Here is a 27,030-nt window from a genome sequence, read left to right as displayed (position 1 = left end):
TGTAAAGTTAAGGCACATGGGATTGGGGGCAAGGTACTGACTTGGATAGAGAACTGGTTGGCAGACAGGAAGCAAAGAGTTGGAATAAACAGGTCTTTTTCCGAGTGGCAGGCAGTGACTAGTGGGGTACCGCAGAGATCGGCGCTAGGACCCCAGCTATTCACAATATATATTAATGATCTAGACGAGGGAACTAGATGTAATATCTCCAAGTTTGCAGATGACACAAAGCTGGGTGGGCGTGTGTGCTGTGAGGAGGATGCCGAGAAACTCCAGTATGATTTGGACAGGTTGGGTGATTGGGCAGATGCATGGCAGATGCAGTATAATGCAGATAAATGCGAGGTTATCCACTTTGGTGGCAAAAACAGGAAGGCAGATTATTATCTGAATGGCAATAGATTGTGAAAAGGGGAAGTGCAACGAAACCTGGGTGTCCTTGTGCACCAGTCGCTGAAGGTAAGCATGCAGGTGCAGCAGGCGGTTAAGAAGGCAAATGGTATGTTGGCCTTCGTAGCGAGAGGATTCGAGTACAGGAACAAGGATGTCTTGCTGCAGTTGTACAGGGCCTTGGTGAGACCACACCTTGAGTATTGTGTGCAGTTTTGGTTGCCTTATCTGAAGATGTTCTTGCGATGGAGGGAGTGCAGCGAAGATTCACCAGACTGATACCTGGGATGGCAGGGATGACTAATGAGGAGAGATTGGGTCGATTGGGATTATACTCGCTGGAGTTTAGAAGAATGAGAGGGGATCCCATTGAAACTTATAAAATTCTAACAGGACTAGACAGACTAGATGCAGGAAGGATGTTCCCGATGGCCGGGGAGTCCAGAACCAGGGGTCACAGTCTAAGGATAAGGGGTAAGCCATTTAGGACAGAGATGAGGAGGAATTTCTTCACCCAGAGAGTGGTGAACCTGTGGAATTCTCTACCACAGAAGGCAGTTGAGGCCAATTCATTAAATATATTCAAGGAGTTGGATATATTTCTTAAGGCTAAAGGGATCAAGGGGTATGGGGAGAAAGCAGGGACAGGGTACTGAATTTGGATGATCAGCCATGATCTCATTAAATGGCGGAACAGGCTCGAGGGGCCGAATGGCCGACTCCTGCTCCTATCTTCTATGATTCTACTAGCTGGGGAGCCCCGCGTTGCGAGGGCAATTTTGGGGCGCTTGGCCTCCCTGCCCCTGTGTGTCCCCCCTCTCCCTGTCATGTCCTCTCCCTGTCCTATCCCTCCCTCCCCTCTCCTCTCTCCCTCCCCTCCTCTCCCTCCCCTCCCCTCCTCTCCCTTCCTCCCCTCCCCTGTCTCCCTCCCTCCCCTCCCCTCGCCCCACCCCTCCCCTCCCCCGCTCCCCTCTGTCCCTCTCTCCGGCCCCTCCCCCTGCCTAGCACCTGAGGTCCGGTGCCGTTGCGATAGCGGCCGTGCGGGGCCTAGTGCTTAAGGCGCGGTCGGGTTCTGAGGCCGGGACGGACCGGAGCTGAGGTCCCCCGCGTATCGCGCGGCTGATGGACGGCCGCTGCGGGCGGGCGGCGCATGCGCGGTCAGTGCGGGCGGCGCATGCGCGGTCAGTGCGGGCGGCGCATGCGCAGTCAGTGCGGGCGGCGCGAGGCGGCCCGCGGGGAGCAGGCAAGGGCGGCTTGGCGGCCGTTAGCGAGCGGGAAACTTTGGGCGGCCCGCCCGCGCTCCGTCCGCGACACCGTGAAACCTGAGAGGGGGAAGTAGAGAGAGACAGAGAGGGAAGAGGAGAAGGAGAGAGAGGGAAGAGGAGAAGGAGAGAGAGGGAAGAGGAGAAGGAGAGAGAGAGAGAGGGAAGAAAGAGAGAGAGAGAGAGAAATTTTTTGAGCTTCAGGCCCCGAGTCTCCCCTGCGCGAGGGTGAGGAGGAGGGGGTGGTTGCTAAACACAATATAAAACTCAAATAAATTGTTAATTAATTCCCTAACACATAATTCAAATATTTACCTTACTTCCCTAACACACTGAAAGTGTGGGGAAAAAATCGTGAAAAATCAAGATGGCGGCCACTCACCTCGGTTCAGAAGGATAAGGCCCGCCCACACACGCACCGATTGGTCGACCGGTCAGGTCACCGAAGCGTAGGATTGGTCAATCGTCGAGTCACTCGACACGCAACTGTAGGAAGGAACCCGCCGTCCGATTGGTCGACCTCGATGTCACACGGTCGCTAATGAGATGCTAATGAGCGGAAGGCTGAACGTTTTTCGGATACCGCGGGCGGGATTTTTGTGCGGCCGAAATGTAAATACGCCTATGACCGGTCCGGAATCGCAAGCTTTCTTTTGAGGCGACGCGCGCGTCGGTACGCTCTGTAACTTTCAAACGTATAGAGAACAGACAGACAGACAGACATCGGGACAGACAGACAGAAGAGCCGCTTTATATATATAGATGCATCTTCACTGATTGGTTGCCTATGCCGCGTTACATTAAAGTACCGCCTCCATTACCGTTAAAGTATATGTCCGTTATCCCCCACGCTGGTGTTGCACCTATGACCTTTGTTTATGCCAGATGGGGTCTCAGCAACATTGTACATCTGACTCATTGTCCTCCTTTCCTGCCTCTCTCAGCCTCTTTACTTCCAACTCATTGTTTTACTTTTCTGCCAGAGCAGAACTTACATCCTCTTAGGCCTCTTATGGTTCCACGTCCGGCTAGGTTATCTCAACTGCCAGTTCAGCAACTTAGAAAAAGCTCACTACTGAGATTATTGTCTTTATTACACCATTGAGTGAAACCACCAGTGATGTCCGGTTAACTCTTTCCCCATTGCAGTGCTCCCACAGTGCTGTTAGGGAGTCCCAGGATTTTGACCCAGCGACGATGAAGGAACGGCCGATATATTTCCAAGTCAGGATGGTGTGTGTGTGTGACTCGGAGGGGAACTTGGAGGTGGTGGTGTTCCCACGCACCTGCTGCCCTCGTCCTTCTAGGTGGAAGAGGTCGCGGGTTTGGGAGGTGCTGCCGAAGAAGCCTTGGCGAGTTGCTGCAGTGCATCTTGTAGATGGTACACACTGCAGCCACAGTACGCCGGTGGTGGAGGGAGTGAATGTTTAAGGTGGTGGATGGGGTGCCGATCAAGCGGGGCTGCTTTGTCCTGAATGGTGTCGAGCTTCTTGAGTGTTGTTGGAGCTGCACTCATCCAGGCATGTGGAGAGTATTCCATCACACTCCTGACTTGTGCCTTGTAGATGGTGGAAAGGCTTTGGGGAGTCAGGAGGTGAGACACTCGCTGCGGAATACCCAGCCTCTGACCTGCTCTTGTTGCCACAGTATTTATGTGGCTGGTCCAGTTAAGTTTCTGGTCAATGGTGACCCCCAGGATGTTGATGGTGGGGGATTCAGCGATGGTAATACCGTTGAGTGTCAGTGTTCCTATGACACCGGCGTTGCATTGCGCTAATAAACTGTACTCCAATAAAATAAAGACGCCAATGTTGTACATCGCAATTTACTCCCAAAAAAAAGCAGTGCTTGCAACAAGGGTAATACAGAACTAAATTAAATCGTCATATTGTTTTCTGATTAAACATCGCAGTTCAAATTGAAGGGAACCATTTAGTATCACAGGAAGAGGCCATTCGGCCCATCGTGCCTGTGCCGGCTCTTTGGTCGAGCTCTCCAATTAGTCCCACTCCCTCTCGCTCGTTCCCCACAGCCCTTTAAGTTTTTCCCCTTCAAGTATTCATGCAGTTCTTGCCATGGAGGGAGTGCAGCGAAGATTCAGCAGACTGATACCTGGGATGGCAGGAATGACGTATGAGGAGAGATTGGGTCGATTGGGCTTATACTCGCTGGAGTTTAGAAGAATGAGAGGGGGATCTCATTGAAACTTATCAAATTCTAACAGGACTGGACAGACTAGATGCAGGATGGATGTTCCCGATGGCCGGGGAGTCCAGAACCAGGGGTCACAGTCTAAGGATAAAGGGTAAACCATTTAGGACTGAGATGAGGGGGAATTTCTTCACCCAGAGAGTGGTGAACCTGTGGAATTCTCTACCACAGAAGGCGGTGGAGGCCAATTCATTAAATATGTTCAAGAAGGAGTTGGATATATTTCTTGAGGTTAAAGGGATCAAGGGATATGGGGAGAAAGCAGGGACAGGGTACAGAATTTGGATGATCAGCCATGATCTCATTGAATGGTGGAGCAGGCTCGAGGGGCCGAATGGCCTACTCCTGCTCCTGTCTTCTATGTTTCTATGTTGCTATGTTGAAGATACAGGTCAGCCGCAATCGAATTGAATGGTGGAACAGGCTCGAGGGGGCTGAATGGCCTCCTATTGTTTCCTAGGTCAGTGATATAAAAATGACCAACACGCCACACCTCCCCAGATTCAGACTGAGCTCCTCTGCGTTCAGTCAAGACAGCCCAGGGTTGTCCCTTCTCGCCCGCAGCCTGCTGTCCCTTCACCTCCCAGCTTATGCTGCGCCATCAGACATCTCGGCCGCCCGCGCGCCGCTCGCAAAGCCTCGCGTGCCGAAGGGATCGTTCCCTCCACCTCGGCACCGGCAGACCGTCTCTCAGTGTCACTCCCGGACGAGCCAATCAATGGTTCCTCCCCGGTAGGCTGGGGCGAAAGAAAGTTCCTTTCGGGAGTGGCGGGAGGGGGGGAAAAATATCGTGGGCAGAAAATCGAGCTTGGCCCCAAAAAAACGTCAATGGCGCTTAATGCTGCAGTACCGGGTCGCGGCCATTAGAGGGCGCCCGCTGCCCTCCCGCTCGAGTGGCGCCCCTGATGGTGGAGACGAAGCACTTCGGGGTTGTCAAGAGGCCAATGCGGGTCCGACAGGGGACATTTCCCGTCCTCCCGAGGCGGGTTTTCCAGTGGGACGGTTCCTTGCGGGATCTCCGCCCTCCCGGCGGTCACAGCCCCCCCGTCCTCGCCTAATCCCGTGCCCTCCCCGCCGCCCGCCCGTCACAAATCCTTGGCATACTCCAGATTCAGGCTGTAGCACAGCCGCCCCCCGCCGCCGGTGCTTGGCCGGTAGCCGTGCTTCTCGAACAGCGCGATGGCGGCCCGGTTCACCGCCTCGACCCGCAGCCACACCCGCCGGTAGCCCTGGGTCCGCGCCCGGGCCTCGAAGGCGGCCAGCAGGAAGGCGGCGACCCCCGACCTCCGGTGCCAGCGGCTGACCGCCAGCCGGCGCAGCTCCACCGTCGTCCCCGCCGGCCCGGGGTCGAAGGCCAGGCAGCCGCAGACATCCTCGCCGTCGTGCACGGCCACCCAGAGGCAACCCGGCCCGCCGCCGCGGGAGCCCCTCTGCCGTCGCAGGAGCAGGCCGAGTTTCAGCAGGGCGGCCACGCAGGCCACGGGCGCCAGGAGGGCGGCGGCGAAGGAGCTGAGGGCAAAGCGTAGACCGCTGCTGGCCACCGCCATCAGCAGCAGAGCGGCCGGCCGCGTCATGGCGAAGAGGACCAACCGATTCTCCGTCTCCCGGGAGCCGTCCTGTCGAGAGAGCAGAGAGAGGAGGCACCGTCAGTCGTACAGGACCAACTGCGGTCGCCAACTACACACACACACACACCACTGCGCATATTCTCTGTGCTCACTCACCTACACTGGCTCCCGGTCCGGCAACGCCTCAATTTTACACCTCCCATCCTCCTGTTCAAATCCCTCCATGGCCCCTCGCCCCCTCCCTATCTCTGTAACCTCCTCCAGCCCCTACAATTCTCATCCTCCTGTTCAAATCCCTCCATGGACCCTCGCCCCCTCCCTATCGCTGTAACCTCCTCCAGCCCTACAATTCTAATCCTCCTGTTCAAATCCCTCCATGGCCCTCGACCCCCTCCCTATCTCTGTAACCTCCTCCAGCCCCTACAATTCTCATCCTCCTGTTCAAATCCCTCCATGGCCCTCGCCCCCTCCCTATCTCTGTAACCTCCTCCAGCCCCTACAATTCTCATCCTCCTGTTCAAATCCCTCCATGGCCCTCGCCCCCTCCCTATCTCTGTAACCTCCTCCAGCCCCTACAATTCTCATCCTCCTGTTCAAATCCCTCCATGGCCCTCGCCCCCTCCCTATCTCTGTAACCTCCTCCAGCCCCTACAATTCTCATCCTCCTGTTCAAATCCCTCCATGGCCCCTCCCCCCTCCCTATCGCTGTAACCTCCTCCAGCCCTACAATTCTAATCCTCCTGTTCAAATCCCTCCATGGCCCTCGACCCCCTCCCTATCTCTGTAACCTCCTCCAGCCCCTACAATTTTCATCCTCCTGTTCAAATCCCTCCATGGCCCTCGCCCCCTCCCTATCTCTGTAACCTCCTCCAGCCCCTACAATTCTCATCCTCCTGTTCAAATCCCTCCATGGCCCTCGCCCCCTCCCTATCTCTGTAACCTCCTCCAGCCCCTACAATTCTCATCCTCCTGTTCAAATCCCTCCATGGCCCTCGCCCCCTCCCTATCTCTGTAACCTCCTCCAGCCCCTACAATTCTCATCCTCCTGTTCAAATCCCTCCATGGCCCCTCCCCCCTCCCTATCTCTGTAACCTCCTCCAGCCCCTACAATTCTCATCCTCCTGTTCAAATCCCTCCATGGCCCCTCGCCCCCTCCCTATCTCTGTAACCTCCTCCAGCCCTACAATTCTCATCCTCCTGTTCAAATCCCTCCATGGCCCTCGCCCCTTCCTATCTCTGTAACCTCTTCCAGCCCTATAATTCTCATCCTCCTGTTCAAATCCCTCCATGGCCCCTCGCCCCCTCCCTATCTCTGTAACCTCCTCCAGCCCTACAATTCTCATCCTCCTGTTCAAATCCCTCCATGGCCCCTCGCACCCCTCCCTATCTCTGTAACCTCCTCCAGCCATACAATTCTCATCCTCCTGTTCAAATCCCTCCATGGCCCTCGCACCCCTCCCTATCTCTGTAACCTCCTCCTGCCCTACAATTCTCATCCTCCTGTTCAAATCCCTCCATGGCCCCTCGCCCCCTCCCTATCTCTGTAACCTCCTCCAGCCCCTACAATTCTCATCCTCCTGTTCAAATCCCTCCATGGCCCTCGCCCCCTCCCTATCACTGTAACCTCCTCCAGCCCCTACAATTCTCATCCTCCTGTTCAAATCCCTCCATGGCCCCTCGCCCCCTCCCTATCTCTGTAACCTCCTCCAGCCCCTACAATTCTCATCCTCCTGTTCAAATCCCTCCATGGCCCTCGCCCCCTCCCTATCACTGTAACCTCCTCCAGCCCCTACAATTCTCATCCTCCTGTTCAAATCCCTCCATGGCCCCTCGCCCCCTCCCTATCTCTGTAACCTCCTCCAGCCCTACAATTCTCATCCTCCTGTTCAAATCCCTATGGCCCCTCGCCCCCTCCCTATCTCTGTAACCTCCTCCAGCCCCTACAATTCTCATCCTCCTGTTCAAATCCCTATGGCCCCTCGCCCCCTCCCTATCTCTGTAACCTCCTCCAGCCCTACAATTCTCATCCTCCTGTTCAAATCCCTCCATGGCCCTCGCCCCCTCCCGATCTCTGTAACCTCCTCCAGCCCCTACAACCCTCTGAGATCTCTGCGCTCCTCCAATTCTGCCCTCTTGAGCCTCCCCGATTTCCATCGCTCCACCATTGGCGGCCGTGCCTTCAGCTGCCTGGGCCCTGAGCTCTGGAATTCCCTCCCTAAACCTCTCCGCCTCTCTCTCCTCCTTTAAGAGGCTCCTTAAAACCGACCTCTTTGACCCAGCGTTTGGTCACCTGTCCAAATATCATCTTATGTGGCTCGGTGTCAAATTGTGTTTGATAATCGCTCCTGTGAAGCGCCTTGGGACGTTTTACTCGGTTAAAGGTGCGGGATGAATGCCAGTTATTGCTGTTGTATGTCAGGTGGGTTAGGGAGCGGGTCGGAGGGGTGGCGGTCAGTAGAGTGGCCACAATTAAGCGCATTAAGATGGAGTTAAGATACTGATCAGCCATATTGTATTTGAATGGTGGAGCAGGCTCGAGGGGGCTGAATGGGCCTCCTCCCGTTCCTGTGTAACAGGCTCGAGGGGCCGATTGGGCCTCCTCCTGTTCCTGTGTAACAGGCTCGAGGGGCTGAATGGGCCTCCTCCTGATCCTGTGTAACAGCCTCGAGGGGCTGAATGGGCCTCCTCCTGTTCCTGTGTAACAGGCTCGAGGGGCTGAATGGGCCCCCTCCTGTTCCTGTGTAACAGGCTCGAGGGGGCTGAATGGGCCTCCTCCTGTTCCTGTGTAACAGGCTCGAGGGGCTGAATGGGCCTCCTCCTGTTCCTGTGTAACAGGCTCGAGGGGCTGAATGGGCCTCCTCCTGTTCCTGTGTAACAGGCTCGAGGGGGCTGAATGGGCCTCCTCCTGTTCCTGTGTAACAGGCTCGAGGGGCTGAATGGGCCTCCTCCTGTTCCTGTGTAACAGGCTCGAGGGGGCTGAATGGGCCTCCTCCTGTTCCTGTGTAACAGGCTCGAGGGGCTGAATGGACCTCCTCCTGTTCCTGTGTAACAGGCTCGAGGGGGCTGAATGGGCCTCCTCCTGTTCCGGTGTAACAGGCTCGAGGGGCTGAATGGGCCTCCTCCTGTTCCTGTGTAACAGGCTCGAGGGGGCTGAATGGACCTCCTCCTGTTCCTGTGTAACAGGCTCGAGGGGGCTGAATGGGCCTCCTCCTGTTCCGGTGTAACAGGCTCGAGGGGCTGAATGGGCCTCCTCCTGTTCCTGTGTAACAGGCTCGAGGGGGCTGAATGGGCCTCCTCCTGTTCCTGTGTAACAGGCTCCAGGGGGCTGAATGGGCCTCCTCCTGTTCCTGTGTAACAGGCTCGAGGGGGCTGAATGGGCCTCCTCCTGTTCCTATGTAACAGGCTCGAGGGGCTGAATGGGCCTCCTCCTGTTCCTGTGTAACAGGCTCGAGGGGCTGAATGGGCCTCCTCCTGTTCCTGTGTAACAGGCTCGAGGGGTCTTAATGGGCCTCCTCCTGTTCCTGTGTAACAGACTCGAGGGGCTGAATGGGCCTCCTCCTGTTCCAGTGTAACAGGCTCGAGGGGGCTGAATGGGCCTCCTCCTGTTCCTGTGTAACAGGCTCGAGGGGCTGAACGGGCCTCCTCCTGTTCCTGTGTAACAGACTCGAGGGGCTGAATGGGCCTCCTCCTGTTCCAGTGTAACTGGCTCGAGGGGGCTGAATGGACCTCCTCCTGTTCCTGTGTAACAGGCTCGAGGGGGCTGAATGGACCTCCTCCTGTTCCTGTGTAACAGGCTCGAGGGGCCGATTGGGCCTCCTCCTGTTCCTGTGTAACAGGCTCGAGGGGGCTGAATGGGCCTCCTCCTGTTCCTGTGTAACAGGCTCGAGGGGTCTGAATGGGCCTCCTCCTGTTCCTGTGTAACAGGCTCGAGGGGGCTGAATGGACCTCCTCCTGTTCCTGTGTAACAGGCTCGAGGGGGCTGAATGGACCTCCTCCTGTTCCTGTGTAACAGGCTCGAGCGGGCTGAATGGGCCTCCTCCTGTTCCTGTGTAACAGGCTCGAGGGGCTGAATGGGCCTCCTCCTGTTCCTGTGTAACAGGCTCGAGGGGGCTGAATGGGCCTCCTCCTGTTCCTGTGTAACAGACTCGAGGGGCTGAATAGGCCTCCTCCTGTTCCTGTGTAACAGACTCGAGGGGCTGAATGGGCCTCCTCCTGTTCCTGTGTAACAGACTCGAGGGGCTGAATGGGCCTCCTCCTGTTCCTGTGTAACAGGCTCGAGTGGCTGAATGGGCCTCCTCCTGTTCCTGTGTAACAGGCTCGAGGGGCTGAATGGGCCTCCTCCTGTTCCTGTGTAACAGGCTCGAGGGGCTGAATGGGCCTCCTCCTGTTCCTGTGTAACAGGCTCGAGGGGCTGAATGGGCCTCCTCCTGTTCCTGTGTAACAGGCTCGAGGGGGCTGAATGGGCCTCCTCCTGTTCCTATGGTAACAGGCTCGAGGGGGCCGAATGGGCCTCCTCCTGTTCCTGTGTAACAGGCTCGAGGGGGCTCAATGGGCCTCCTCCTGTTCCTGTGTAACAGGCTCGAGGGGCTGAATGGGCCTCCTCCTGTTCCTGTGTAACAGGCTCGAGGGGGCCGAATGGGCCTCCTCCTGTTCCTGTGTAACAGGCTCGAGGGGGCTCAATGGGCCGCCTCCTCTTCCTGTGTAACAGGCTCGAGGGGCCGATTGGGCCTCCTCCTGTTCCTGTGTAACAGGCTCGAGGGGCTGAATGGGCCTCCTCCTGTTCCTGTGTAACAGGCTCGAGGGGCTGAATGGGCCTCCTCCTGTTCCTGTGCAACAGGCTCGAGGGGCTGAATGGGCCTCCTCCTGTTCCTGTGTAACAGGCTCGAGGGGGCTGAATGGGCCTCCTCCTGTTCCTGTGTAACAGGCTCGAGGGGTCTGAATGGGCCTCCTCCTGTTCCTGTGTAACAGGCTCGAGGGGGCTGAATGGACCTCCTCCTGTTCCTGTGTAACAGGCTCGAGGGGGCTGAATGGACCTCCTCCTGTTCCTGTGTAACAGGCTCGAGGGGCTGAATGGGCCTCCTCCTGTTCCTGTGTAACAGACTCGAGGGGCTGAATGGGCCTCCTCCTGTTCCTGTGTAACAGGCTCGAGGGGGCTGAATGGGCCTCCTCGTGTTCCTGTGTAACAGACTCGAGGGGCCGAATGGGCCTCCTCCTGTTCCTGTGTAACAGGCTCGAGGGGCTGAATGGGCCTCCTCCTGTTCCTGTGTAACAGACTCGAGGGGCTGAATGGGCCTCCTCCTGTTCCTGTGTAACAGGCTCGAGGGGCTGAATGGGCCTCCTCCTGTTCCTGTGTAACAGGCTCGAGGGGCTGAATTTTCAGATGTTATTAAGGAGCTACGACAAACAGAAATTTGATAATGACCAGATAATCATATTCAGTGATATTGCTTGAGGGATAAATATTGGTCCCAGGACACCAGGGAGAACTCCCCCCCTGATCTTCTTCGAAATAGGGGCCGTGGGATCTTTTACGTCCACCTGAGAGAGCAGACGGGGCCTCGGTTTAATGTCTCATTCGAAAGACGGCACCTCCGACAGTGCAGCGCTCCCTCAGCACTGGCACCGGGGAGTGTGGGCCTGGATTATGGAGCTCGAGTCCTAGAGTATATACATCTACCTCCGACAGTGCAGCGCTCCCTCAGTACTGGCACTGGGGAGTGTGGGCCTGGATTATGGGGCTCGAGTCCTAGAGTATATACATCTACCTCCGACAGTGCAGCGCTCCCTCAGTACTGGCACCGGGGAGTGTGGGCCTGGATTATGGGGCTCGAGTCCTAGAGTATATACATCTACCTCCGACAGTGCAGCACTCCCTCAGTACTGGCACTGGGGAGTGTGGGCCTGGATTATGGGGCTCGAGTCCTAGAGTATATACATCTACCTCCAGCAGTGCAGCGCTCCCTCAGTACTGGCACCGGGGGAGTGTGGGCCTGGATTATGGGGCTTGAGTCCTAGAGTATATACATCTACCTCCGACAGTGCAGCGCTCCCTCAGTACTGGCACTGGGGGAGTGTGGGCCTGGATTATGGGGCTCGAGTCCTAGAGTATATACATCTACCTCAGACAGTGCAGCGCTCCCTCAGTACTGGCACCGGGGAGTGTGGGCCTGGATTATGGGGCTCGAGTCCTAGAGTATATACATCTACCTCCGACAGTGCAGCACTCCCTCAGTACTGGCACTGGGGAGTGTGGGCCTGGATTATGGGGCTCGAGTCCTAGAGTATATACATCTACCTCTAACAGTGCAGCGCTCCCTCAGTACTGGCACCAGGGAGTGTGGGCCTGGATTATGGGGCTCGAGTCCTAGAGTATATACATCTACCTCCGACAGTGCAGCGCTCCCTCAGTACTGGCACCGGGGAGTGTGGGCCTAGATTATGGGGCTCGAGTCCTAGAGTATATACATCTACCTCCGACAGTGCAGCGCTCCCTCAGTACTGGCACCGGGGAGTGTGGGCCTGGATTATGGGGCTCGAGTCCTAGAGTATATACATCTACCTCCGACAGTGCAGCGCTCCCTCAGTACTGGCACCGGGGGAGTGTGGGCCTGGACTATGGGGCTCGAGTCCTAGATTATATACATCTACCTCCGACAGTGCAGCACTCCCTCAGTACTGGCACCGGGGAGTGTGGGCCTGGATTATGGGGCTCGAGTCCTAGAGTGTAGAGAGAGACAGAGACCGAGACAAGCTGAGAGAGATGAGCACGGGCCAGCGATGGAGCCTGGCCTGATCCTGCTCCCTCTGTATATGGACCGACCTGCCACCCGTAATTTAATCAGGAGTGTCCTCACACCCTCCCCGCGCACGATCCCCGTATCCCGGTTCGATTGACGCCATTCGCTGCTCCTACCTTCAGCATCTCCAACACAATCTCGGCCTCGCCCTCCTCCATCTCCCGATACTCCAGCTTACTGCGGTCCAGGAGAGGCATCTCGCCGACTGCACAGGGCGGGCGAGAGAGCGAGCGCCGAACAGAGGGAGCAGGAAGCTGCAAGGGAGGATCCCAGAAGATTAAACATTGAAAACATCTGTGCTTCATATAGAGAATAACAGATACCCGGGAGTGAGTTACAGGCTGGAATCTAATCGAGGGGATCAGGGGGTTTATATATAGAATAACAGATACCCGGGAGTGAGTTACAGGCTGGAATCTAATCGAGGGGTTCGGGGGGTTTATATATAGAATAACAGATACCCGGGAGTGAGTTATAGGCTGGAATCTAATCGAGGGGTTCGGGGGGTTTATATATAGAATAACAGATACCCGGGAGTGAGTTATAGGCTGGAATCTAATCGAGGGGTTCGGGGGGTTTATATATAGAATAACAGATACCCGGGAGTGAGTTACAGGCTGGAATCTAATCGAGGGGTTCAGGGGGGTTTATATATAGAATAACAGATAGCCGGGAGTGAGTTACAGGCTGGAATCTAATCGAGGGGTTCGGGGGGTTTATATATAGAATAACAGATACCCGGGAGTGAGTTACAGGCTGGAATCTAATCGAGGGGTTCGGGGGGGTTTATATATAGAATAACAGATACCCGGGAGTGAGTTACAGGCTGGAATCTAATCGAGGGGTCCGGGGGGTTTATATATAGAGTAACAGATACCCGGGAGTGAGTTACGGGCTGGAATCTAATCGAGGGGTTCGGGGGGTTTATATATAGAATAACAGATACCCGGGAGTGAGTTACAGGCTGGAATCTAATCGAGGGGTTCGGGAGGTTTATATATAGAATAACAGATACCCGGGAGTGAGTTACAGACTGGAATCTAATCGAGGGGTTCGGGGGGTTTGTATATAGAATAACAGATACCCGGGAGTGAATTACAGGCTGGAATCTAATCGAGGGGTTCGGGGGGTTTATATGTAGAATAACTGATACCCGGGTGTGAGTTACAGGCTGGAATCTAATCGAGGGGTTCGGGGGGGTTTATATATAGAATAACTGATACCCGGGTGTGAGTTACAGGCTGGAATCTAATCGAGGGGTTCGGGGGGTTTATATATAGAATAACAGAAACCCGGGAGTGAGTTACAGGCTGGAATCTAATCGAGGGGTTCGGGGGGTTTATATATAGAATAACAGATACCCGGGAGTGAGTTACAGGCTGGAATCTAATCGAGGGGTTCGGGGGGTTTATATATAGAATAACAGATACCCGGGAGTGAGTTACAGGCTGGAATCTAATCGAGGGGTTCGGGGGGTTTATATATAGAATAACAGATACCCGGGAGTGAGTTACAGGCTGGAATCTAATCGAGGGGTTCAGGGGGTTTATATATAGAATAACAGATACCCGGGAGTGAGTTACAGGCTGGAATCTAATCGAGGGGTTCGGGGGGTTTATATATAGAATAACAGATACCCGGGAGTGAGTTATAGGCTGGAATCTAATTGAGGGGTTCGGGGGGTTTATATATAGAATAACAGATACCCGGGAGTGAGTTACAGGCTGGAATCTAATCGAGGGGTTCGGGGGGTTTATATATAGAATAACAGATACCCGGGAGTGAGTTACAGGCTGGAATCTAATCGAGTGGTTCGGGGGGTTTATATATAGAATAACAGATACCGGGGAGTGAGTTACAGGCTGGAATCTAATCGAGGGGTTCAGGGGGTTTATATATAGAATAACAGATACCCGGGAGTGAGTTACAGGCTGGAATCTAATCGAGGGGTTCAGGGGGTTTATATATAGAATAACAGATACCCGGGAGTGAGTTACAGGCTGGAATCTAATCGAGGGGTTCGGGGGTTTATATATAGAACTAGCTGAAGTGCCCGGCGGTGCCGAGGCTTTTTCAAGGCAATGTTGTTGTTGGAAGAGAGAGAGAGAGAGAGCGACTGGGGGGAAGAGAGAGAGCGACTGGGGGGAAGAGAGAGAGCGACTGGGGGGAAGAGAGAGAGCGACTGGGGGGAAGAGAGAGAGCGACGGGGGGAAGAGAGAGAGCGACTGGGGGGAAGAGAGGGAGCGACTGGGGGGAAGAGAGGGAGGGAGGGGGGAAGAGAGGGAGGGACGGGGGAAAAGAGGGAGGGGGGGAAGAGAGGGAGGGAGGGGGGAAGAGAGGGAGGGAGGGGGGAAGAGAGGGAGGGAGGGGGGAAGAGAGGGAGGGTGGGGCGGGAAGAGAGGGAGGGGGGGAAGAGAGGGGGGGAAGAGAGGGAGGGAGGGAGGGGGGAAGAGAGGGAGGGAGGGGTGGGGAGGGAGGGAGGGGTGGGAGGGAGGGGGGGAAGAGAGGGGGGGAAGAGAGGGAGGGAGGGGAAGAGAGGGAGGGAGGGGGGAAGAGAGGGAGGGAGGGGGGGAAGAGAGGGAGGGAGGGGGGGGAAGGGGGGGAAGAGAGGGGGGGAAGAGAGGGGGGAAGAGAGGGAGGGAGGGGGGGGAAGAGAGGGAGGGAGGGGGGAAGAGAGGGAGGGAGGGGGGGAAGAGAGGGAGGGAGGGGGGGAAGAGAGAGAGGGAGGGGGGGAAGAGAGAGAGGGAGGGAGGGAGGGGGGGAAGGGAGGGAGGGAGGGGGGGAAGAGAGGGAGGGAGGGGGGGGAAGAGAGGGAGGGAGGGGGGGAAGAGAGGGAGGGAGGGGGGAAGAGAGGGAGGGAGGGGGGGGAAGAGAGGGAGGGAGGGGGGGAAGAGAGGGAGGGAGGGGGGGAAGAGAGGGAGGGAGGGGGGAAGAGAGGGAGGGAGGGTGGGAAGAGAGGGAGGGAGGGTGGGAAGAGAGGGAGGGAGGGGGGGAAGAGAGGGGGGGGGAAGGAGGGAGGGAGGGGGGGAAGAGAGGGAGGAGGGGGGGAAGAGAGGGAGGGAGGGGGGGAAGAGAGGGAGGGAGGGGGGAAGAGAGGGAAGGAGGGGGGGGAAGAGAGGGAGGGAGGGGGGGAAGAGAGGGAGGGGGGGAAGAGAGGGAGGGAGGGGGGAAGAGAGGGAGGGAGGGCGAGGGAGAGGGGGGGAGGGAGAGGGGGGGAGGGAGGGGGAGGGAGAGGGGGGGAGGGAGGGGGAGGGAGCGGGAGGGGGGGAGGTAGGGGAGGGGAGGGGAGGGAGGGGGGGCGGGGAGGGAGGGGGAGGGCGGGGAAGGGAGGGCGGGGGGGAGGCGGGGAAGGGAGGGGAGGGGGAGGGCGGGGAAGGGAGGGGGGAGGATGGGGGGGAGGAGGGAGGGCAGGGGAGGGAAGGGAGGGTGGGGGGGAGGGGAGGGAGGGGAAGGGAGGTCGGGGGGGAAGGGAGGGCAGGGGAGGGGAAGGGAGGGTGGGGGGGAGGGGAGGGAGGGGAAGGAGGTCGGGGGGGAAGGGAGGGCAGGGGGAGGGAAGGGAGGGCGGGGGGAGGGGAAGGGAGGGCGGGGGGGAGGGAGGGGGAGGGCGGGGAAGGGAGGGAGGGGGGAGGGGGAGGGCGGGGAAGGGAGGGCGGGGGGGGAGGAAGGGAGGGAGGGGGGAAGGGAGGGCAGGGGGGGGAAGGGAGGGCGGGGGGCGCCCCCCCCCCGAGGGTCACCCCCCCCCAGTGGGTCGCCCCCCAAGGTGAAGACCGCCGATTGCGCTCGCCCCCCGCCCCCCGTGGGTCGCCCCCCCCGAGGTGAAGACCGCCGATTGCGCGCGCAGCAGGAGCTGAGACGCGGCGTCTCTCTCGGCCGGCGGGCCCAGTTGCCAGGGTAACCGTGACGCTGACCAAGCCAGAGAGACGCCGCGTCTCTGCTGCGCGCGCGGCCCCCCACCCCCCCGCCCGAGGGTCGCGGCCCCCCCCGCCCCCCCGAGGGTCGCGGCCCCCCCCGAGGTGAAGACCGCCGATTGCGGCTGTGGGAGACGTCCGGCGGGCCCGGTTGCCAGGGTAACGCTGGACGCTCAGCAAGCCCCGCCCCCCGGCCACCCAGAGAGAGACAGCACGTCTCAGCTCCTGCTGCGCGCGCACCCTAGCGGCGCTGGGCTGAGGCTCGGCCCTCCAGCCTTCGAGTGGGGCCGGGAGGTGCCTAGCTCGGGCGTGGGTGCGGAGGAGACGCCGAGGCTTCTAGGCCTACCTGCAAAAACGGGGAAAGGTAGGAAAATTAATGAGATTAGATAAGTTCATTACTTTCTAAATCATTTTTTTTTAAAACAATATGTGTTTTAAAAGCAACATTTTTTTTAAGACGCAGAAAGCGGGAAAAAGAAAGGAAAAGTTTGGAATCAAGATGGCGGCGACTCACCTCGGTTCAGAACGATAAAGCCCGGCCACACACGCACCGATTGGCCCGGCGGCACACGCCAGCAACCCGGCGTACGATTGGTCGAGCTCGAGGTCACTCTGTCGCTAATGAGCGGCTAATGATATGTTAATGAGCGGAATGTTGAAGGTTTTTGGGATACCGCGGGCGCAATTTTAGCCCGGCCGAAACGTAAATACGCTTAAAACCGTCTCGGAAGCGTAAGCTTTCTTTGGAGGTAACGCGCGCGTAGGTACGCCCTGTAACTTTCGAGTGCATACCCGCAACGCACACGCGATGACAGACAGACAGATAGACAGATAGACAGAATGACAGAAGTACAGATTTACATATACAGATAACAGATACCCGGGAGTGAGTTACAGGCTGGAATCTAATCGAGGGGTTCGGGGGGTTTATATATAGAATAACAGATACCCGGGAGTGAGTTACAGGCTGGAATCTAATCGAGGGGTTCGGGGGGTTTATATATAGAATAACAGATACCCGGGAGTGAGTTACAGGCTGGAATCTAATCGAGGGGTTCAGGGGATTTGTATATAGAATAACAGATACCCGGGCTGAGTTACAGGCTGGAATCTAATCGAGGGGTTCGGGGGGTTTATATATCGAATAACAGATAGCCGGGAGTGAGTTACAGGCTGGAATCTAATCGAGGGGTTCAGGGGGTTTATATCTAGAATAACAGATACCCGGGAGTGAGTTACAGGCTGGAATCTAATCGAGGGGTTTGGGGGGTTTATATATAGAATAACAGATACCCGGGAGTGAGTTACAGGCTGGAATCTAATCGAGTGGTTCAGGGGGTTTATATATAGAATAACAGATACCCGGGAGTGAGTTATAGGCTGGAATCTGATCGAGGGGTTCGGGGGGTTTATATATAGAATAACAGATACCCGGGAGTGAGTTACAGACTGGAATCTAATCGAGGGGTTCGGGGGGTTTATATATAGAATAACAGACACCCGGGAGTGAGTTACAGACTGGAATCTAATCGAGGGGTTCGGGGGGTTTATATATAGAATAACAGATACCCGGGAGTGAGTTACAGGCTGGAATCTAATCGAGGGGTTCGGGGGGTTTATATATAGAATAACAGATACCCGGGAGTGAGTTACAGGCTGGAATCTAATCGAGGGGTTCGGGGGGTTTATATATAGAATAACAGATACCCGGGAGTGAGTTACAGGCTGGAATCTAATCGAGGGGTTCGGGGGGTTTATATATAGAATAACAGATACCCGGGAGTGAGTTACAGACTGGAATCTAATCGAGGGGTTCGGGGGGTTTATATATAGAATAACAGATACCTGGGAGTGAGTTACAGGCTGGAATCTAATCGAGGGGTTCGGGGGGTTTATATATAGAATAACAGATACCCGGGAGTGAGTTACAGGCTGGAATCTAATCGAGTGGTTCGGGGGTTTAGATAGAGAATAACAGATACCCGGGAGTGAGTTACAGGCTGGAATCTAATCGAGGGGTTCGGGGGGTTTATATATAGAATAACAGATACCCGGGAGTGAGTTACAGGCTGGAATCTAATCGAGGGGTTCTGAGGGTTTATATATAGAATAACAGATACCCGGGAGTGAGTTACAGGCTGGAATCTAGTCGAGGGGTTCAGGGGGTTTATATATAGAATAACAGATACCCGGGAGTGAGTTACAGGCTGGAATCTAATCGAGGGGTTCGGGGGTTTATATATAGAATAACAGATACCCGGGAGTGAGTTACAGGCTGGAATCTAATCGAGGGGTTCAGGGGGTTTATATATAGAATAACAGATACCCGGGAGTGAGTTACAGGCTGGAATCTAATCGAGGGGTTCGGGGGGGTTTATATATAGAATAACAGATACCCGGGAGTGAGTTACAGACTGGAATCTAATCGAGGGGTTCGGGGGATTTATATATAGAATAACAGATACCCGGGAGTGAGTTACAGGCTGGAATCTAATCGAGGGGTTCAGGGGGGTTTATATATAGAATAACAGATACCCGGGAGTGAGTTACAGGCTGGAATCTAATCGAGGGGTTCGGGGGGTTTATATATAGAATAACAGATACCCGGGAGTGAGTTACAGGCTGGAATCTAATCGAGTGGTTCGGGGGGTTTATATACAGAATAACAGATCCCCGGGAGTGAGTTACAGACTGGAATCTAATCGAGGGGTTCGGGAGGTTTATATATAGAATAACAGATACCCGGGAGTGAGTTACAGGCTGGAATCTAATCGAGGGGTTCGGGGGTTTATATATAGAATAACAGATACCCGGGAGTGAGTTACAGGCTGGAATCTAATTGAGGGGTTCGGGGGGTTTATATATAGAATAACAGATACCCGGGAGTGAGTTACAGGCTGGAATCTAATCGAGGGGTTTGGGGGGTTTATATATAGAATAACAGATACCCGGGAGTGAGTTACAGGCTGGAATCTAATCGAGTGGTTCAGGGGGTTTATATATAGAATAACAGATACCCGGGAGTGAGTTATAGGCTGGAATCTGATCGAGGGGTTCGGGGGGTTTATATATAGAATAACAGATACCCGGGAGTGAGTTACAGACTGGAATCTAATCGAGGGGTTCGGGGGGTTTATATATAGAATAACAGACACCCGGGAGTGAGTTACAGACTGGAATCTAATCGAGGGGTTCGGGGGGTTTATATATAGAATAACAGATACCCGGGAGTGAGTTACAGGCTGGAATCTAATCGAGGGGTTCGGGGGGTTTATATATAGAATAACAGATACCCGGGAGTGAGTTACAGGCTGGAATCTAATCGAGGGGTTCGGGGGGTTTATATATAGAATAACAGATACCCGGGAGTGAGTTACAGGCTGGAATCTAATCGAGGGGTTCGGGGGGTTTATATATAGAATAACAGATACCCGGGAGTGAGTTACAGACTGGAATCTAATCGAGGGGTTCGGGGGGTTTATATATAGAATAACAGATACCTGGGAGTGAGTTACAGGCTGGAATCTAATCGAGGGGTTCGGGGGGTTTATATATAGAATAACAGATACCCGGGAGTGAGTTACAGACTGGAATCTAATCGAGGGGTTCGGGGGTTTAGATAGAGAATAACAGATACCCGGGAGTGAGTTACAGGCTGGAATCTAATTGAGGGGTTCGGGGGGTTTATATATAGAATAACAGATACCCGGGAGTGAGTTACAAGGGGTTCGGGGGGGTTTATATACAGAATAACAGATACCCGGGAGTGAGTTACAGGCTGGAATCTAATCGAGGGGTTCCGGGGGGTTTTATATAGAATAACAGATACCCGAGAGTGAGTTACAGGCTGGAATCTAATCGAGGGGTTCCGGGGGTTTTTATATAGAATAACAGATACCCGGGAGTGAGTTACAGGCTGGAATCTAATCGAGGAGTTCGGGGGGTTTATATATAGAATAACAGATACCCGGGAGTGAGTTACAGGCTGGAATCTAATCGAGGGGTTCGGGGAGTTTATATATAGAATCACAGATACCCGGGAGTGAGTTACAGGCTGGAATCTAATCGAGGGGTCCGGGGGGTTTATATATAGAATAACAGATACCCGGGAGTGAGTTACAGGCTGGAATCTAATCGAGGGGTTCTGGGGGTTTATATATAGAATAACAGATAACCGGGAGTGAGTTACAGGCTGGAATCTAATCGAGGGGTTCGGGGGGTTTATATATAGAATAACAGATACCCGGGAGTGAGTTACAGGCTGGAATCTAATCGAGGGGTTCGGGGGTTTATATATAGAATAACAGATACCCGGGAGTGAGTTACAGGCTGGAATCTAATCGAGGGGTTCGGGGGGGTTTATATATAGAATAACAGATACCCGGGAGTGAGTTACAGGCTGGAAACTAATCATGGGTTCGGGGGATTTATATATACAATAACAGATACCCGGGAGTGAGTTACAGACTGGAATCTAATCGATGGGTTCGGGGGGTTTATATATAGAATAACAGATACCCGGGAGTGAGTTACAGGCTGGAATCTAATCGAGGGGTTCAGGGGGTTTATATATAGAATAACAGATACCGGGAGTGAGTTACAGGCTGGAATCTAATCGAGGGGTTCGGGGGGGTTTATATACAGAATAACAGATACCCGGGAGTGAGTTACAGGCTGGAATCTAATCGAGGGGTTCCGGGGGGTTTTATATAGAATAACAGATACCCGAGAGTGAGTTACAGGCTGGAATCTAATCGAGGGGTTCCGGGGGTTTTTATATGGAATAACAGATACCCGGGAGTGAGTTACAGGCTGGAATCTAATCGAGGAGTTCGGGGGGTTTATATATAGAATAACAGATACCCGGGAGTGAGTTACAGGCTGGAATCTAATCGAGGGGTTCGGGGAGTTTATATATAGAATCACAGATACCCGGGAGTGAGTTACAGGCTGGAATCTAATCGAGGGGTTCGGGGGGTTTATATATAGAATAACAGATACCCGGGAGTGAGTTACAGGCTGGAATCTAATCGAGTGGTTCGGGGGGTTTATATATAGAATAACGGATACCTGGGAATGAGTTACAGGCTGGAATCTAATCGAGGGGTTCGGGGGGGTTTATATGTAGAATAACAGATACCCGGGAGTGAGTTACAGGCTGGAATCTAATCGAGGGGTTCGGGGGGTTTATATATAGAATAACAGATACCCGGGAGTGAGTTACAGGCTGGAATCTAATCGAGGGGTTCGGGGGGTTTATATATAGAATAACAGATACCCGGGAGTGAGTTACAGGCTGGAATCTAATCGAGGGGTTCGGGGGGTTTATATATAGAATAACAGATACCCGGGAGTGAGTTACAGGCTGGAATCTAATCGAGGGGTTCGGGGGGTTTATATATAGAATAAGAGATACCCGGGAGTGAGTTACAGGCTGGAATCTAATCGAGGGGTTCTGGGGGTTTATATATTGAATAACGGATACCCGGGAGTGAGTCACAGGCTGGAATCTGATCGAGGGGTTCGGGGGGTTTATATACAGAATAACAGATACCTGGGAGTGAGTTACATGCTGGAATCTAATCGAGGGGTTCGGGGAGTTTATATATAGAATAACAGATACCCGGGAGTGAGTTACAGACTGGAATCTAATCGAGGGGTTCGGGGGTTTATATATACAATAACAGATACCCGGGAGTGAGTTACAGGCTGGAATCTAATCGAGGGGTTCAGGGGGGTTATATATAGAATAACAGATACCCTGGAGTGAGTTACAGGCTGGAATCTAATCGAGGGGTTCGGGGGGTTTATATATAGAATAACAGATACCCAGGAGTGAGTTACAGGCTGGAATCTAATCGAGGGGTTCGGGGGGTTTATATATAGAATAACAGATACCCGGGAGTGAGTTACAGGCTGGAATCTAATCGAGGGGTTCGGGGGGTTTATATATAGAATAACAGATACCCGGGAGTGAGTTACAGGCTGGAATCTAATCGAGGGGTTCGGGGGGTTTATATATAGAATAAGAGATACCCGGGAGTGAGTTACAGGCTGGAATCTAATCGAGGGGTTCTGGGGGTTTATATATTGAATAACGGATACCCGGGAGTGAGTCACAGGCTGGAATCTGATCGAGGGGTTCGGGGGGTTTATATACAGAATAACAGATACCTGGGAGTGAGTTACATGCTGGAATCTAATCGAGGGGTTCGGGGAGTTTATATATAGAATAACAGATACCCGGGAGTGAGTTACAGACTGGAATCTAATCGAGGGGTTCGGGGGTTTATATATACAATAACAGATACCCGGGAGTGAGTTACAGGCTGGAATCTAATCGAGGGGTTCAGGGGGTTTATATATAGAATAACAGATACCCTGGAGTGAGTTACAGGCTGGAATCTAATCGGGGGTTCAGGGGGTTTATATATAGAATAACAGATACCCGGGAGTGAGTTACAGACTGGAATCTAATCGAGGGGTTCAGGGGGTTTATATATAGAATAACAGATACCCGGGAGTGAGTTACAGGCTGGAATCTAATCGAGGGGTTCGGGGGGGTTTATATATAGAATAACAGATACCCGGGAGTGAGTTACAGACTGGAATCTAATCGAGGGGTTCGGGGGTTTATATATAGAATAACAGATACCCGGGAGTGAGTTACAGGCTGGAATCTAATCGAGGGGTTCGGGGGGTTTATATATAGAATAACAGATACCCGGGAGTGAGTTACAGGCTGGAATCTAATCGAGTGGTTCGGGGGGTTTATATATAGAATAACGGATACCTGGGAATGAGTTACAGGCTGGAATCTAATCGAGGGGTTCGGGGGGGTTTATATGTAGAATAACAGATACCCGGGAGTGAGTTACAGGCTGGAATCTAATCGAGGGGTTCGGGGGGTTTATATATAGAATAACAGATACCCGGGAGTGAGTTACAGGCTGGAATCTAATCGAGGGGTTCGGGGGGTTTATATATAGAATAACAGATACCCGGGAGTGAGTTACAGGCTGGAATCTAATCGAGGGGTTCGGGGGGTTTATATATAGAATAACAGATACCCGGGAGTGAGTTACAGGCTGGAATCTAATCGAGGGGTTCGGGGGGTTTATATATAGAATAAGAGATACCCGGGAGTGAGTTACAGGCTGGAATCTAATCGAGGGGTTCTGGGGGTTTATATATTGAATAACGGATACCCGGGAGTGAGTCACAGGCTGGAATCTGATCGAGGGGTTCGGGGGGTTTATATACAGAATAACAGATACCTGGGAGTGAGTTACATGCTGGAATCTAATCGAGGGGTTCGGGGAGTTTATATATAGAATAACAGATACCCGGGAGTGAGTTACAGACTGGAATCTAATCGAGGGGTTCGGGGGTTTATATATACAATAACAGATACCCGGGAGTGAGTTACAGGCTGGAATCTAATCGAGGGGTTCAGGGGGTTTATATATAGAATAACAGATACCCTGGAGTGAGTTACAGGCTGGAATCTAATCGAGGGGTTCGGGGGGTTTATATATAGAATAACAGATACCCAGGAGTGAGTTACAGGCTGGAATCTAATCGAGGGGTTCGGGGGGTTTATATATAGAATAACAGATACCCGGGAGTGAGTTACAGGCTGGAATCTAATCGAGGGGTTCGGGGGGTTTATATATAGAATAACAGATACCCGGGAGTGAGTTACAGGCTGGAATCTAATCGAGGGGTTCGGGGGGGTTTATATATAGAATAACAGGTACCCGGGAGTGAGTTACAGGCTGGAATCTAATCGAGGGGTTCGGGGGGTTTATATATAGAATAACAGATACCCGGGAGTGAGGTACAGGCTGGAATCTAATCGAAGGGTTCGGGGGGTTTATATATAGAATAACAGATACCCGGGAGTGAGTTACAGACTGGAATCTAATCGAGGGGTTCGGGGGGGTTATATATAGAATAACAGACTCCCGGGAGTGAGTTACAGGCTGGAATCTAATCGAGGGGTTCGGGGGTTTATATATAGAATAACAGATACCCGGAGTGAGTTACAGACTGGAATCTAATCGAGGGGTTCGGGGGGTTTATATATAGAATAACAGATACCCGGGAGTGAGTTACAGGCTGGAATCTAATCGAGGGGTTCGGGGGGGTTTATATATAGAATAACAGATACCCGGGAGTGAGTTACAGGCTGGAATCTAATCGAGGGGTTCGGGGGGTTTATATATAGAATAACAGATACCCGGGAGTGAGTTACAGGCTGGAATCTAATCGAGGGGTTCGGGGGGTTTATATATAGAGTAACAGATACCCGGGAGTGAGTTACAGGCTGGAATCTAATCGAGGGGTTTCGGGGGGTTTATATATAGAATAACAGATACCCGGGAGTGAGTTACAGGCTGGAATCTAATCGAGGGGTTCGGGGGGTTTATATATTGAATAACAGATACCCGCGAGTGAGTTACAGGCTGGAATCTAATCAAGGGGTTCAGGGGGTTATATATAGAATAACAGATACCCGGGAGTGAGTTACAGGCTGGAATCTAATCGAGTGGTTCGGGGGGTTTATATATAGAATAACAGATACCCGGGAGTGAGTTACAGGCTGGAATCTAATCGAGGGGTTCGGGGGTTTATATATAGAATAACAGATACCCGGGAGTGAGTTACAGGCTGGAATCTAATCGAGGGGTTCGGGGGTTTATATATAGAATAACAGATACCCGGGAGTGAGTTACAGACTGGAATCTAATCGAGGGGTTCGGGCGGTTTATATATAGAATAACCGATACCCGGGAGTGAGTTACAGGCTGGAATCTAATCGAGGGGTTCGGGGGGTTTATATATAGAATAACAGATACCCGGGAGTGAGTTACAGGCTGGAATCTAATTGAGGGGTTCAGGGGGGGGTTTATATATAGAATAACAGATACCCGGGAGTGAGTTACAGGCTGGAATCTAATCGAGGGGTTCGGGGGGGTTTATATATAGAATAACGGATACCTGGGAGTGAGTTACAGGCTGGAATCTAATCGAGGGGTTCAGGGGGGGGTTTATATATAGAATAACAGATACCCGGGAGTGAGTTACAGGCTGGAATCTAATCGAGGGGTTCGGGGGGTTTATATATTGAATAACAGATACCCTGGAGTGAGTTACAGGCTGGAATCTAATCGAGGGGTCCGGGGGGTTTATATATACAATAACAGATACCCGGGAGTGAATTACAGGCTGGAATCTAATCGAGGGTTCGCTGGGGTTTATATATAGAATAACAGATACCCGGGAGTGAGTTACAGGCTGGAATCTAATCGAGGGGTTCGGGGGGTTTATATATAGAATAACAGATACCCGGTAGTGAGTTACAGGCTGGAATCTAATCGAGGGGTTCGGGGGGTTTATATAGAGAATAACAGATACCCGGGAGTGAGTTACAAGGCTGGAATCTAATCGAGGGGTTCGGGGGGTTTATATATAGAATAACAGATACCCGGGAGTCAGTTACAGGCTGGAATCTAATCGAGGGGTTCGGGGGGGGGGTTTATATATAGAATAACAGATACCCGGAGTGAGTTACAGGCTGGAATCTAATCGAGGGGTTCGGGGGGTTTATATATAGAATAACAGATACCCGGGAGTGAGTTACAGGCTGGAATCTAATCGAAGGGTTCGGGGGTTTATATATAGAATAACAGATACCTGGGAGTGAGTTACAGGCTGGAATCTAATCGAGGGGTTCGGGGGGGGGGTTTATATATAGAATAACGGATACGTGGGAGTGAGTTACAGGCTGGAATCTAATCGAGGGGTTCAGGGGTTTTATATATAGAATAACAGATACCCGGGAGTGAGTTACAGGCTGGAATCTAATCGAGGGGTTCGGGGGTTTATATATAGAATAACAGATACCCGGGAGTGAGTTACAGACTGGAATCTAATCGAGGGTTCGGGGGGTTTATATATAGAATAACAGATACCCGGGAGTGAGTTACAGGCTGGAATCTAATCGAGGGGTTCGGTGGGGTTTATATATAGAATAACAGATACCCGGGAGTGAGTTACAGGCTGGAATCTAATCGAGGGGTTCGGGGGTTTATATATAGAATAACAGATACCCGGGAGTAAGTTACAGGCTGGAATCTAATCGAGGGGTTCGGGGGGTTTATATATAAAATAACAGATACCCGGGAGTGAGTTACAGGCTGGAATCTAATCGAGGGGTCCGGGGGGTTTATATATAGAATAACAGATACCCGGAGTGAGTTACAGGCTGGAATCTAATCGAGGGGTTCGGGTGGTTTATATATAGAATAACAGATACGCGGGAGTGAGTTACAGGCTGGAATCTAATCGAGGGGTTCGGGGGGTTTATATATAGAATAACAGGTACCCGGGAGTGAGTTACAGGCTGGAATCTAATCGAGGGGTTCGGGGGGTTTATATATAGAATAACAGATACCCGGGAGTGAGTTACAGGCTGGAATCTAATCGAGGGGTTCGGGGGGTTTATATATAGAATAACAGACTCCCGGGAGTGAGTTACAGGCTGGAATCTAATCGAGGTGTTCGGGGTTTATATATAGAATAACAGATACCCGGGAGTGAGTTACAGACTGGAATCTAATCGAGGGGTTCGGGGGTTTATATATAGAATAACAGATACCCGGGAGTGAGTTACAGGCTGGAATCTAATCGAGGGGTTCGGGGGGGTTTATATATAGAATAACAGATAGCGGGGAGTGAGTTACAGGCTGGAATCTAATCGAGGGGTTCGGGGGGGTTTATATATAGAATAACAGATACCCGGGAGTGAGTTACAGGCTGGCATCTAATCGAGGGGTTCGGGGGGGTTTATATATAGAATAACAGATACCCGGGAGTGAGTTACAGGCTG

At 53.1% G+C, this 27,030-nt stretch overlaps 2 protein-coding genes across 3 annotated transcripts in view; both read right to left on the bottom strand.

Annotated features, from left to right (window-relative positions):
• The window catches only part of LOC147084901 (cytohesin-2), a 552,369-nt gene that overhangs the window by 348,689 nt on the left and 176,650 nt on the right, over window positions 1-27,030 (bottom strand). The gene's annotated exons all lie outside the window — the stretch shown is intronic.
• Window positions 3,462-27,030, bottom strand: part of LOC147084902 (putative N-acetyltransferase 14) — a 33,128-nt gene continuing 9,559 nt past the window's right edge. The window contains exons 2-4 of one of the 2 annotated variants that reach the window (XM_085979614.1): window positions 16,651-16,765; window positions 12,345-12,482; window positions 3,462-5,479 (exon numbers count right to left, since the gene is read on the bottom strand). In XM_085979614.1, coding sequence (XP_085835740.1) covers window positions 4,949-5,479; window positions 12,345-12,425 — 612 coding nt within the window. In that variant the 5' untranslated portion in view covers window positions 12,426-12,482; window positions 16,651-16,765 and the 3' untranslated portion in view covers window positions 3,462-4,948. The remainder of the gene's footprint in view (window positions 5,480-12,344; window positions 12,483-16,650; window positions 16,766-27,030) is intronic. The other variant, XM_085979613.1, reaches the window with a different exon arrangement.

Source organism: Somniosus microcephalus, unplaced genomic scaffold, assembly GCF_052327205.1.
Source record: "Somniosus microcephalus isolate GS21.2 unplaced genomic scaffold, FLI_Smic_1.0 unresolved_chr9, whole genome shotgun sequence".
Classification (NCBI taxonomy): domain Eukaryota; kingdom Metazoa; phylum Chordata; class Chondrichthyes; order Squaliformes; family Somniosidae; genus Somniosus; species Somniosus microcephalus.
Note: the sequence above shows the minus strand (reverse complement) of the source record. Positions and strands in the feature narration are given on the sequence as shown.